Source organism: Gavialis gangeticus, unplaced genomic scaffold, assembly GCF_001723915.1.
Source record: "Gavialis gangeticus isolate Ggan-Ray unplaced genomic scaffold, GavGan_comp1, whole genome shotgun sequence".
NCBI classification, from domain to species: Eukaryota; Metazoa; Chordata; order Crocodylia; family Gavialidae; genus Gavialis; species Gavialis gangeticus.
In genome coordinates, this window is record NW_017729023.1 from 7,987,528 (window position 1) to 8,001,615 (window position 14,088).

General features: G+C 45.0%; 1 protein-coding gene across 5 annotated transcripts in view; it reads right to left on the reverse strand.

Annotated features, from left to right (window-relative positions):
- FRAS1 (Fraser extracellular matrix complex subunit 1) overlaps nucleotides 1–14,088 on the reverse strand; it is a 468,008-nt gene that overhangs the window by 182,944 nt on the left and 270,976 nt on the right. For 4 of the 5 annotated variants that reach the window (XM_019516787.1, XM_019516786.1, XM_019516788.1 and 1 more), the window contains exons 16-20: nucleotides 12,017–12,157; nucleotides 11,453–11,593; nucleotides 10,234–10,407; nucleotides 3,377–3,517; nucleotides 1,212–1,355 (exon numbers count right to left, since the gene is read on the reverse strand). In XM_019516787.1, coding sequence (XP_019372332.1) covers nucleotides 1,212–1,355; nucleotides 3,377–3,517; nucleotides 10,234–10,407; nucleotides 11,453–11,593; nucleotides 12,017–12,157 — 741 coding nt within the window. The remainder of the gene's footprint in view (nucleotides 1–1,211; nucleotides 1,356–3,376; nucleotides 3,518–10,233; nucleotides 10,408–11,452; nucleotides 11,594–12,016; nucleotides 12,158–14,088) is intronic. The other variant, XM_019516785.1, reaches the window with a different exon arrangement.

The window sequence follows — 14,088 nt, forward strand, 5'->3', positions numbered from 1 at the left end:
TACTGTTTCTCATAATATTGCAAAATACTGCCTCACAGGCTTGACCCCTAAGTCTTCTTTAAAACAAGCAGCAATAAATCTTGAAGGACCAAATCCCTTATTCCTGGTCTCCAGCTTTAATGAAGGTGGATACAATAGGTGTGGAGCTCCCACAACAACGCATAAGAAGTGATCCTGCTGTTCAGTCTGTGCACTGGGGTGTTGTTGGATGCAGTAGTAGTGCTGTTGTTATAATCAACAATTATTTTGACTCCCTTTCAGTGCAAGTTGTCAGTTAAAATATTTGGCTATCACTGAAAAATGACTGAGAGCTAGGCCTGTGTGAATACAGAAGTATTCAATTCGGATTCGGCTGGATCGGAGGACAGTGATTCAAATCACTGTCTCCATTCAATTCAGCAGACTCAAAATTGGAGATTCGGCGCTAATTTGAGGCAGAGGCAGAGGCAGGCACAGCCGGAAGAGCCACCAGAGAAGCCCCCATGGCTGCCCTGCCTGGCCCCATCCCCCACCTGTCTCCAGCTTCCCAGCACTATAAAAAAAAAAAAAAGAAAAAAAGCTCCACACTCACTGGCTCTCGAAGCAGAGATCAGGGCCTCTGAGGACTCGTGGCAGAGCCTCTCTGAGCAGCACAGGGAAGCGGGGGGCAACAGGGATCACCTTCCCCCTCCAGCTTGGCATCCCGCACAGCAGCTGTCACATCACACGGGTGCAGCACTGTCTGGGAGCTGGGGTGGCTCCAGCAGTCACCCAGTGTCTGGCACCACTCAGCCCCAGCAGCTGCCAGGGGGGGCAATCCCTGCTGCCCCACGCTGCACAGAGGGGCGTCAGAAGCCCTGATCCCTGCTGCTGCAGCCTCTGAGTGTTGGCTTTTTTTTCTTCTTTTTATAAGTGCTGGGAGGCTCGGGCCAGACGGGGCTGGGGCTGGGCAGGGCAGCCAGGGAGAGGCAGGCACAGCTGGAGGAGCCATGGAAGAACCTGCAGTCACCTGGCTGTGCCTTTCTCTCCCCAGCCGATCTGAATCTCTCCAAATCAATTCAGAAGTTTCAGATTTGATTTGGACCTTTTAATGGGTCTACCAATTCGATTCAGATTTGGAGATTCAGCTGCTGAATCGGGCCGAATCTCCTCCGAATTGAATTGGTGACCAAAGCTTCTCATAGCCCTACTGAGTGCCTATGTAACCTTTGAAATGACCTCTTCTCACTTACCCACACAGTATCCAACCAGGTTGAGGTACTGCTCCTCCTTGCAGCTAGTTCTGCACTTTCCATCAGCCAGGGCTATGTGGGGATGGCAGGCAATGCAGTCAAAGTCTGAGGGACCACTGCACTTCCTGCAGGATGGATGGCAGGCTGAAGGAGAAGACAACATTCACTATTAGGCAATTACTGAGCCTAAGCACAAAAACCCTCTCCAAATGTTAGAGGTCTGACTTTCTGTAGCCCGGTACGTGTGTAAAATGTACATTACCAGAAAGTTCTGGTTTAGAAGGATTTTGTGCATCCCTTTTGATTAAACAAGATGCAAACTAGTGGAAAATTCAGACCTTTTTGCCTATCCTTTTCATAAATCAAGGTCTAGAACCATATAAAATATAGAGATCTTTCTCTGCTCCTCTCAGCATGCGAGTGGGACATACACACACACATGCCCAGAGTGAGAGGAAGAGATGAAAGATACATAAAAATGACATGGAATAAAGTTTTACAGGCATGAGTTGGGGTGGCCACGTAACTCATAAGCAGAGAAGTCAAGAGTGATTTATGCAGATGTCTTCCCCCAAACTTGTGCCAATAAAACTGAAATTCCATCATGATTTATTGTGCATATGACACAAAAAATACTAGAAAAAGTCTTCTAAAATATTTTACTGGGACTGTTTTCTGTATCCATCTACCAATAAAGCCATATGCCTTATTACTATGTACAGACCCAAAGGAGATACAAATACTATACCTAAAGATGTACAAAAACCTCTACATTTTTTTCTCTGAATAAAATTATGCAACTTCAAAGTCTAGCATCTCAGGACTTCCCAAGGCTAGAAACAATTGCTAACTCTTTATAGGAAGCTTGGAATCTCCTAGCACATCTAGTTCTGAAATGTTACTTATCAGTATCTCAGCCTCTTAAAAATGACACTCATGATTATTTCATATTCAGTAAAAACAGAATGAAGCATGTGCACTAACACATTTATCTGGAAAATATACCTCCTGCTTACCAATGCCCAAAGTATCATTTATGATATATCTTTTCAAAGTTGTGAGGTGAGGTCATGTTTCTTATACTAAGGTTTTGCCATTAATTCATCTATATTAGCACAAAATCAATGGATTGTAATACAACACAGAGCCAACCCCCATTTCTTAGACAGCAGTATCAAACACTAAAATCATTTTGTCATCATTTGACCAATAAATATATGTATGGAGTCTTTCTTGCTTAGAACTGAATAAACAGAACCAGGGACCTCAGAAGAGGTTACTGTCTGCAAATGAGAATCCCACTGCAAAAAAAGAAACTGTTCATGAAAGAAAATAATACAGTTTGTGTTAAGTTTTTCTACCACCAAAAAAAACGATGGCTGAAATCTGACATAAACCACATAAACTTCATGTGACTTTTGAGGGACAGATCACATTTCAAACTTGTCCCCTCCAGTATTTGCAAAGCAGTTAGTAAGGAATGATTGCTCCAAAAGCCAGGATTCCAGTCTAAGGGGCACGTGGGAATGAATTGTGCCAGTCAGTTGCAGAATAAACAATTCTAATCATCTGCTTATATTAGATTAAGCTTGAATGAAAAGCTGGAATCTTATTGGCTGAAGAGGCTTAGAATTCATAATAATGCACACATGAGAAATGTAGTACCTCTTCCCTACTTGGATTATTATAGCTATTTCAGTGATGAGCATTCTCATACTTTTGCATAACTACCTTTTTTATAAACCCAGCACTGCAGTAAACTGTGGATTAAAATAAATCTAATTCACTTTGACAATATGTTTCTCTAGCCTTTGGGCTATGGTGCATTAATAAAATCAGACCTTCTGAACACAGAGTCTTACTTAAGCCTTCTGAAGCATAATAAAGTACTCTCCTCCCTCAGTGGTAGCTGAGGCCACCTTCTGAGTCTACTGCAATGAACCAGTCCAGTCAAGCAAAGCTGATTAGAATTTCTGATTTAACGTGTAAGCCTTTCTCCCCCACTAGTAAGGTATTCTATTTGCTGAAACTGGACCATACTCTTCTTTACTAATAACGCTAAATAACCTCATGTAATCCAGCAACTTTTCTAACAGTGTTTATAATGGAGCTACAAAAAGTTTGAGTAAGAAGTTGTAGCAGTAGGTGCTGTGCTGTGCACTTACCATAGCAATGGCCTTCTTGACTGTACAGTCCTTCTGGGCATGCAGGGAGGCACATGCCATCATGAAGAACCTGGGGAGATGCACAGGCTGTGCAGTTCTGGGGAGCACTGCCTGTGCAGGCTGAACACGAGGCATGGCACTCTGCAGGAGAAAAAAAACAAAACAAAAAGAAAGGCAATAGGTTTCCCACTTGTGTTTGCTTCTGGACAGAGACAATTACACTTACCAGCTAGCTTGCCTTTTCCTCTTAGGCAACAAGTAGGTGTATACTTTGCAGAAATCTCTGCCAGCAAAAGGCAGCGGTATAGGAAAATGTACGAAGGTGGTATTAACGCATGCCTCAAAGGCAAAGAGCAACCAGGGGTAACTGCATTTCATCAACCTTTCCCCCATTTCTCTCTGTGTAGAGGAACCATGCATACTTGAAATGGGAAGCCTAGATGCATACTGTAGTGTTTTGCCAAACCTTCCTCCCTGGAATATCTTGGGGCTTCTGCCAAGCCACAGGTGGGAAGGAGTGAAACCACAGCTCATGGTTTGCTATCACTCTATGACCTAGCATGGCTCTAGGAAGGAATTTCTTTCCTATGGTTCCATTCAAAGGCAATGGCCCCAGCACCACGGCAGTAGCCACAACTCCACAGAGGGCTGGTCACTTCATTTCTCAGCTAATAAGGTACACTGTCCCTATCAACAGGGCCATCCAGCTTGATACAGGGTAAGAGCTGAGATGAAAAACAGAATAAATTCCTGCAAAGTGCCTAATTAATGACACTTGTTTCCCAGATTATTACAAAGCTGTATCACAGCAGCCTTGGCTGAGATGAGCCCTGGCTGAGATAAGGGGCCCCATCATAGTAGGCAGTATATAACATATAGTAAGTACAGTCATGAAGGGCACCTTTACATGTGCTCTGGGGGTGGGGTTTGACAGGCTTTAGTTAAAGTGTCCCCGCTGCCATTTTGAAGCACGGGGACACTGAATACATAAGACACCGAGGCTGCTGGAGTGTGCTAATTAGCAAGCTCCAGCAGACTGACTTCATAGACATTAGGGCTGGAAGGGACCTTGCAAGATCATCAAGTCCAGCCCCCTGCCCAAAGGGCAGGAAGTCAGCTGGGGTCAAATGATCCCAACAAGATAGGCATCCAAGTATTTTTGAAAGTATCCAGAGTAGGTGCTTGCATCACCTCTGGAGGGAGTCTATTCCAGGCCCTGAGGAATCGGACAGTAAAGAAGTTTTTCCTTATGTCCAGTCTAAAATGGTCTCCCAGGAGTTTGTGACCATTAGACTTTGTCTTCTCTTGGGATGCCCTCGCAAATAGGCTCTCCCAGTTCCTGATGCACACCCCTTATGTACTTATAGGCTGCCACCAAGTCACCCCTGAGCCTGCGCTTTTCCGGGCTGAACAGTCCCATGGCTCTCAGCCTCTCCTCATAAGGCCTGCTCTCTTGTCCTCTGATCAGGCACGTGGCTCTCCTCTGGACTCTTTCATGCTTCTACACATCCTTTCTGAATTTTGGAGCCCAGAATTGGATACAATTGGATTAAGCAAGTCTGCTCCAATGCACTGCGTCAAAGATGTCTACAAGCACCCAAAGAGCCTAGAGTGTATCTAAAACAGATGGACCAAATATCAGAGGGGAAACAAGCACTGAGAGGGGAAGCAATTTGCCCATGGTCACTCAACAGGTCTAGGAACAGAGCTCAGGAGCCCTCCCTGTTTGTGCAGTTCTATCTTCCACTTGGCCACAATGCTAGGCCAATGCACAGCCAATGCTACTGAAATCTAGAATGGATCAAGTCCACTGGTCTCAAAAAAAATTGCAAGAGTGAAAAAAAAAGATCAGATGTCTACAGAAGACTAAGGCTGTTAAGGAAAACTTTTCACCCCCCGGGATGTTGAAATGGTCCATATTTACAGGCATTTATGTACAATGCCTATTGTACATTTTGCATTTGTTGGTTGGAGCATTTGCAAATGTTTGAAAACTATTTTTAGAGGGAAAGGTTGCCATTTTAACTCTTTACAGCTTTCCTCAAATGCAGCAGTTCCCAAACTTTTTAAGCCAATGGAGCATCTTCAACCCCCAACTTTTGCCTGGAGCCATTATGCGCTTTATGAATCAAACATTGACTAAAAACCCTATTCAAGATACAGAATGTCTTTATGATCCACAGGTCTCTAACCATGGCCCACGGCCCACCATTTGGTAACCCCAGCTCTCATGGTGTTTCTGCATATCAATGCTAACAACCTACAGGAATGCATTAGCATTCTTGCCCAACCCAGTTTAGCAGTGTTACTCATCTCTGCTCAGTCATATTTGTGCTGGTTCTTTATAGGTAGAGTGACCATACACTCTGATTTAGCTGGAACACTCCCACATTTCAAAGGCCAGTCCCTGGAGGGCTGATGAAAATAAAAATAAGCATCCCAGAAATGTAGGGACACAGGGTGCAGTCTGATGGGGAGGCAGAATGATATGGAGCAGCATGGTGTGCCAGACAGGCACCTCTGCTGCCAGTGCACCACACTACTTCACCCCTGCCTCTGCCTGCAGCAGCACCACTAACCTGGGAGAGAGGAGGGTGGCAAGGAGTGTCTGGAATTTCCCATTCTCCCATATGGTCACCCTATTTATGGCTTGTGAATCTGAACGCAGTAGTTTAGCTCCCTCTTTCATTTTCCATGGAGTTGCTTTTACTTAGGCAAAGGCACAACTGTTGTATAAGGCCTTGTCTACACTGCCCCCATGCCACACCCAGAGCACCACCCTGAGGCAAGCTGCACTAACTTATCCCCACTCTACATGTACCATCTCTCCACAATGAGGCAATGCATCTGCCTCTGGGTAGTCCCAAGGGTGTGCCCAGAAGCGCTCTTAGGCTCTCTGTTCCATAAACATTCGGGGCACACATACAGTAAGCAACTTTCAATCCTCTGGATCATGGTGTACGTGTAAGAGGTCTAGTGACCAAGACCTTTGACGTGTGTGCCTAGACAAGAATATAGAGGAATGGAGGCTGCCCAAGATCTACCATCCCCACGTTAGACCACTGAGACAAAATCCAAAGGCTAGATCAATCCAGACATTCAGTATCTCAATGGTTGTAGCTTCTGCTGGAGAGCAATAGATAAGACCTGCTGCTGACTGCCTAATGCCTTAGCAAGGGTACATTTCTGTCAGGGTGATGTCCCTTATCCTTTCTTCAACTAAGTAGTACCCACAAGGCAATGGGGGCTAGAGTTTTGAGGTGCTCTATACTTGTCTTACTCTGGATGTTGCAAAACTGTGGTATTTTATAGGAGCTACCTGACCACGAGCAGCCCCACCACATTGTCACTAGGCTCTCCAGTCGGATGCAGTTTATGGTCATACCCAGGACCATAACAGGGGCACACATATAGTTCTCACCCAAAACTGGTTACACTGCCTCATTTTGTGCTTTGGCATATGCAAAGCAGGAGTGTTTGGGTGGAACATGCCTCACAGTAGTACCAGGTCAGTGTGGACACGACCCAAGAGTTGCAGAATCATCCAGTATCTGCTGTCAGATAGACTCTGACAGCAAATGGACTCTGGGATAGAGTCTCAGCTGATGTTAATTGCTATGCTGCCATTAACTTAAACCAGGGGTGTCAAAGAAGGTCCACAAAGCTCTATCATCTGGCCTGCAGCGCTCTCTGGAGGTCATGGATCAGTCCCACATGCAGCATATGCTGGCCCTGGCCCCACATGGGGCTGGGTTGGTATATGGTGCACACAGCACACAGAGCTGGACCTGGCATACTGTCACAGGGCACTTAAGTGCCCTGTGCCTAAAATGGAAGCAACCCATGGGAGACCCCTAGTGGTGAGAAGGGGGAGGCTCAGCTGCCAGTCACCAGGGCAGCACAGGTGTGGGTTGCCGAGACAACCAGTCTGGTCAGCTGACCAGAAGGGGTCAGGGCCTGGCCTATATAAACAAGCCTGGCTGAGGCCAGAGGTCAGTTCCCCTCTGGCAGTTGAGGAAGATGGAGCAAGCAAAGCAGAGAAGCCTGATGGTCTGAGCGGTTTCTGCATGAGGATACTGGGTGGAGGAAACCCTAGTAGGGATATGAATGAAGGTTAGCCAGTTTGGTTTGGAATTTATGTTGTAGCCCAGGAGTGGGAGTTTTCTGTTTTGTTGTTGTATAAGACCGGAGGACCAGGTGAGGCTGTAGGGGTTGGAGGAGGCCTCATAGGAGCTCCCCAGTAGTGTGGCGGTTCCTGGCGCCAGAGAGGGCACCGCGTTTTGGGGTGTATCAACCCCGGCCCCAGTGTGGGCAGTATCAGGAGGGTAAAGCCCCAGTGTGGGCACAGGCAAGAAGCCCCAGTGGGGCGCAAGACCCGGAAAGGGGGTCTGGAGGCCAGGCACGGCTACAGCCACCTAAGTCTCGATTGCAAGGCAAGGCCCCAGTGCAGGCAGGAATCGCGAGGCAAGGCCCCAGTGCGGGCGGGAATCACAAGGCAAGGCCCCAGTGCAGGCGTGAGCACGGAGACAGGCCCCAGTGCAGGCTGCAAGAGCTCAGACAGGGAAGAGGCCCCAGTGCAGGCGAGAGCATGGGAGACAGGCCCCAGTGCGGGCGAGAGCCGCGAGGGAAGCTAGCGGGTGCCCAAGAGGGTGCAGGCAGATAGGGAGACGAGCCGGAGAGCATCCGTGAGGGCATGGGTAACGGAGATGAGGCAGAGGACCCGTGAGGGCAAGGGTGATTGTAGGACCCACGCGTGGCCCCTGAAGCTTTAGATGCAGTGTTACTGAAGGTGGGGCACAGACTGGGACATCGCAGAGCACTGTGCCAAGGAGGGTAAGAAGGCAGCCTCCCTTTAACAATATTTACCAAAGACGTGGCAGGCGAGATAAAGAGGGTGCATTTGGAACCAATTTGGCACGGTAGGGGGGCGCTAGGGGAGTTCACGGCACCCCCTAGGTCCCGTCCTGCCACACATACATACTGCACACAGTATGCAAAAATGGTTCAGGGCATGCACTGCATGTAGCACCCATTCTGGAAAGGCCCTGCATACAGGGGCCAGTCAGGATCAGGGCCACAGACCAGCTCCACAGCCCAGAGCCAGCATGCCCCTCCCAGTCCAGTGTGGGCACCATATACACCACATACTCTTAACAGGCTCCATGCACTGCAGAGTTGGGGGTGGTGCATGCTGTATGTGGCACACAGGGCCAATCTGGGGAGTGAGCTGCTTTCAGCACCTGCAAAGGACTGTCTTTGCATGCTGGCTCTGCCATATGAGGCCAATCTGTGGGCCTGATGTGGCCTGTGGACTGTCCCCATGCCACTCATCTGGCCTAATACTGGATGAGTTTGATACCTCTGATAAAGTTGTGAAAAGTTGTACAAGTTGAGTATCTGCCCTGATATAATTATATTAATCCAAAAAGATACAAGCCATAGTTATTTTTCTCCATGCACTTTACTGTAGTCTCACTGAGAACAATGATTGCTGTTTTACTTGGCAAACATAAAAGAACACATTCTTGTAACAGGTATTTTCAGAAGCAGTTGAACTATGTGTTTAAGGCTGGCACAGAAAATACTTAAGACAGAGGCACATCGTCTTCACTTGCTCTGATTTCTTAAATCTACATAGACATAAATTCCTTTGGATTGGAACTTGTTCAGCTGAGCATAGCACGGAGACATACATTGCACTGATGCCTTTAAGAGCCAAGGAAGAGCATTATACCTGTTACAGCCTGCATGCCTCATTGTTAGCACAAAACCGTTCTGCAAAACAGTGTGTTTCCTCTTTTATGAACTTCTCTCAGTCAAGAACAGAATTTACACAGGCACCTCCAAAATTATCCAAAACTAATATGCTAAATGCAATATTTATTAGATTCGTATGAAATGTTAGTCATTTCTAAAGTGAAAAAAAGAAAGAAGCTTAGTAGAATCCTTTTTGTTGCAGTATATCTGGCTGATGAGAATGATCACTGTGTGCAGGGATTCCTGAGACTTTTTCTTCAGATGTACCATTTGCAAAAGTATCATCTCTATTCAGACTTGGGGTGGACTGAATTGGTTCAAGACCCCTACGCTCACTTATGAACCTGCCCAATCGGCTCTCTCTGTGAAAGACTTGTCATTCCTATGGACAGACCAGCTGTGCAAAACTTCAAGCAGCCATTGGATCTACGGACTGGTTGCACGACCCATAGTTGCAGCCTACAAGAGTCTTTTCTCAGCATGGCTGGCAAGGCCACATGTATTCCAACTGTACCAGATCAGTCTCTCTGGCTGACTATCCTACAATAACACACTTCCTGTTTGGAGTGGAAAGATGCTTCAGGAGACTGAAAAGTATTAGTATTACCATGGCTGAAAGGTGTGCATCTGAAATTGCTAAGTCATTGCTGTAATAAAGCCACAAACTCTCCCAGAGACAAGCTGGACAGCCATCCATCATCTGTCTCCTGTTCCAATTACACCCCAGGGTGAAATTCCCACCATTGACTTCAATAAAGCAGAATCCACCCCTTAGTGCAGATCTGCACAATGGGCCATAAAAACTAGATTTTTTGGAGCCTTACACAATTTTTTTAATTATATGGGTTCTCAAAAACACTGGCACTCCCCTTTTGAGAGAATGTTCAGGATCATCCTTAGATGTTTGCACTTAGGTTGTAAAACATTACATACTTCAGGCCATTTTTCTTTTGTGCCACCAGAGAGATGTGGTAGTTTGTAGCATGAAAAAACCATGCACATTCCAGCTGTGCATGGTATCAGCCATCCCAAGTATTTAAAAGCTGACACAGGCTTTTACATAAGTGCTTCAGTATCGGCTGGGTGACTCATTTACTCACGTCTGCACACTCCAGCAACGTCAAGGTAGAAATGAGTGTTGCACTGAGGGAGGCAGACACCGTGCAGAGCTCCCCCAGGGTGCTGTTCCAGCTGCAGTGCCTCTTCTGGCTCCCTGCACCGTGTGCAGTGGAAGCTCTCTGGGCCAATGCAAGCATGACAGGATGGGTGGCAACCTGCACATCAGCAGAAGAACATGAGACATAGATTAGAGCACCAGCCTTAAACTGACAGACACAGCATAGTCCCTGTGTAAACAAAAGGCTCCTTTCATAAAAATGAGAGATAGAAGCAAATGGGTTGTATATCATCTTTCTCATGGACTTGTCAGTGCTGAATTGTCCCCTTCAAGATATGCTTCAAAGCATTCAGCATAGGTAGGGTGTCTCCAAAACCCTCAGTGTTGCACAAATCCTGCTCCCACTGAAGTCAATGAGAGTTTTACCACCAATCTTACAGGGAGCAAAGTTAGACAAATGTCTAACCTCTGTAAATTCCAGCCTGTACTTTTAAATGATTAACCAAGTGAGGCTCTTGCCCTTACCCTGGAAAGTTTTACTAGTGCCTAAGAGAATGCTTTGTTTTATTAAGCAAAATGGTGATTTACAGTTGTAAAAGTTTGACATCTGTTCACAATTAAAAAAAATAAATAAATACCTTCTTCAAAATTGCACAGAGAATACTGCTGTTCAGCCTTTCAGGCACTTCAACGTGTCTATTACTTACAGACCTGCATAAACAAACACTGCCTATTTGGGGGAAGCTGAGAAAAATGATATCTTTGAAAGGTTTATGGGAAGAGCAAAATGTGTCTTCTGAATTTATGCTTTCCCTTGCTTCAATATGCCTTTGGTCTGAGCAAATCCACCATATGAGTGAACATGAATGTAAAAGTCATGAACATTTTTATAGTCATCAGAGAAATTGTGGGAAGTCCTGTGAATGTAAGCTTATTCACACTGTGTAGAGAAAAAAAATCTCCAGCAAAACCAAATCCTGAAGGGGAAAAAAACCCTATAAAGTAGTTAAGAAAATCTGTGTTTTCTCATTCTGGAATAAATTACAAAGCAAAAAGCAGGAGTTTCACATCCCTCAGCTCATTTCAGCATAAGATAAGGGGCCCAAAGCTCAGCGGGTATAAGTCAGCATAGCTGTGTTGAAGCCAATGGAGCAAAGCCAACTTACACCAACCCAGGCTCTTTTTCAAAAGATCTAGTTTACCTTTGCAGACATTATGGTCACGATAAAAGCCCTCTCCACAGGAAGACAAACACTGGCCCTGGCGTAATGCCAGGGAAAAGGGACAGGAAGTACAGTGACTGGCCAGTGGTCCGGTGCAGGTGGAACATGACTCATGGCAAGCTGGAGGAGGAACAAAGAGTAAAGCACTGTAATACATCTGTAGGTAATATTCTGCTTGCAGTGGGTACTGCTGGTTTCTCTATCAGGCAGACAACAGTCACTCCTCAATTGGTGCTCATCCATAATATTCCACCAGATGTTAAAACAATGACAAATAAGAATTTGTAAAATAATAATAATAATAATTCTCTCTAATACAGTCCTTTTCATCCATAGATCTCAAAATGCTTTACAAAAGAGATCACTGAATATAATCCATCACTAGTGAACCAACTAACGTAAAAACTCGAATCTCCTGCCCTCTCAAACAATTCTGCACCCTTTACAATTCCCCTCCCATTTGCAAATACCCAGAGGAAAGATGATGTGCTCTGAACTGAGCCCTGAAGGGCATCAGAAAGGTCAGGAAGGAATGCCTCGTACCTCTGCATCTCCGGGTGCTGCCTGCGTAGTATCCGGCCGGGCACTCTGACATGCATTTCTCACTGTGAAGCACCCTATCTGAAGCGCATGTTAAACAACTCAGTCGGTCTGAATAACATGTTTCACAGGACTGGTCGCAAGCTGCCCAAAGGGAGAGTTGTTAATGTAATGAACTCATCAGGAAAAAAACAGCAAGGCCACTGATCTCCATGCACACTTAGAAACAAATATAATATAACCATGCCCAATTTCTTCCTCATTACAAGGATACTTCAATGTGTAACAGTTTATCAAACCTATGCATCATCAGTTTTCTTTTCACTGCCTGCCTAGCAACATTTGTGGAGATACGTGTATATATGAAGATAGGACAGATCCCAAATTGACCTAAATAACTTCTGGGATTCAGGGTGACATAGCAGGAGAAACATCAGCAGCTGATTTACCCCAGCTACCTCCCACTAGTGCTATCACAGTCAGAGGTGCACTGATGTTACTGCAACAAGGGAAGATTATCAGAAAACACTCAGTGAGAGGAAGTTTTTTGCAAATCCCAGAGGCCTCCCATTCTCAGTATAATTGTCCACTTGAAAAAATAGGGTCACATCCCACCACTCCCCTGCCTGGATAAATTGTAAAACATGGTTAACAATTTGTCATTTTCCACCAGAAAGATGCTTGAGCACTAATCCTCTACAGAGATGAATGAGGGTGGGGGAGTTCACAGCTTTCTTACAGCTAGCATTTCAGGTTTTCCTCAGCATAGTACTGGTCTGCAGTCAGTTCCCATTAAAAGGCTCTCTTCTCACACGTAAGTGCTGTTAAGGACATTTTCAGATGTGTAACTTCATTAATACAATGTAGAGTCATAATATATATGAGTTTGCACCACTGTGGCTCACTTTAGCATGTTGCCAAATTAAGGACCATTCTGCACTAAAGCCAAACACCACTTTAAAGAGTTATAACGCCAGGACCAAATCATGGGGGTGCCAGTCTTTTATGCAGACAACATGTTAAAATTTCTTTTTAAATATAAAGTTTTATTCCACTGACCCTCAGAGGGGAAAGGAGTGTGTATACATTCTTTCCCCTGCTATGAATGCAACAGCAGAGAAAAAAAACCTTTGCAGTTTTAGAACATTATACTGTTCGCTACTTGTCCATGAACAGGCAACAATTGTACAAATTTTTTCATAAATGGAAATTATCTGATAAATGTGAGCACCAGCCTATGGATTTCTCACATGTTGAAAAATGGGTGGGTAGAGAAATTGCAAGCATCCTATTAATATTATCCTGTATTTTTTTAATCAAAGTTTGAAGAAAAATTTTCAACAAAAAGTCAAAACTAAGAAAAAAAGTGACCAGTTCCTGTTGCAAACATTCGCTCTGCTATTCAGCCTTGTAGCTGTGCAACTGATCACCTGAGAGGTACAGCAGGAAATGCTGGCCCAGCTGAAGTCAAAGGCAAAGCTTCCATGGCACTAAAACTTCACCCAGCAGATTTTTCTGTTCTGCAGCTGAATGACTTCCCTTCAAAAATGGCTTCTATGTCCACCAAAAAACATTAATTTTAGATGCTCAGCTCAGGATAGCCAACATCTGATGCTCTGAGATGCTGAGAAACTACAGCTCCCAAATGTAAACTGTCGATGTTGGGAACCTGAGAAAACTAGAAGGTGCCTGAAGCAGACCACCCACAAACTCAAGCTTTCAAAAGCATCACCCATTACTTTTGAAAATGGGGGGAATCTAAACCAATTACAATTTCCATGTTTAAAAACAAGTGTAAGCTACCAGTGCAAGATTAACTTTCTGTGAACTTCATACAAACAAAATTTCACTATAAACATTCACCAGGTAAAGGAAGAACACGGTCACAGTGCAATTCCATTTAGAAAGGGCAGAAACATTAGCAATTAATTTTACTTGGCATCAGAGTTTAAGTCAGTCTTTAACTACCAGCAGTGGAGATAAGACCTATGCAAGGGCACATTATCCTACATGTGCCTACTGTAAAATTAACTGCACCTTCTTCTGAAGCAGCTACTGCTGCCTACTTTGGGAGA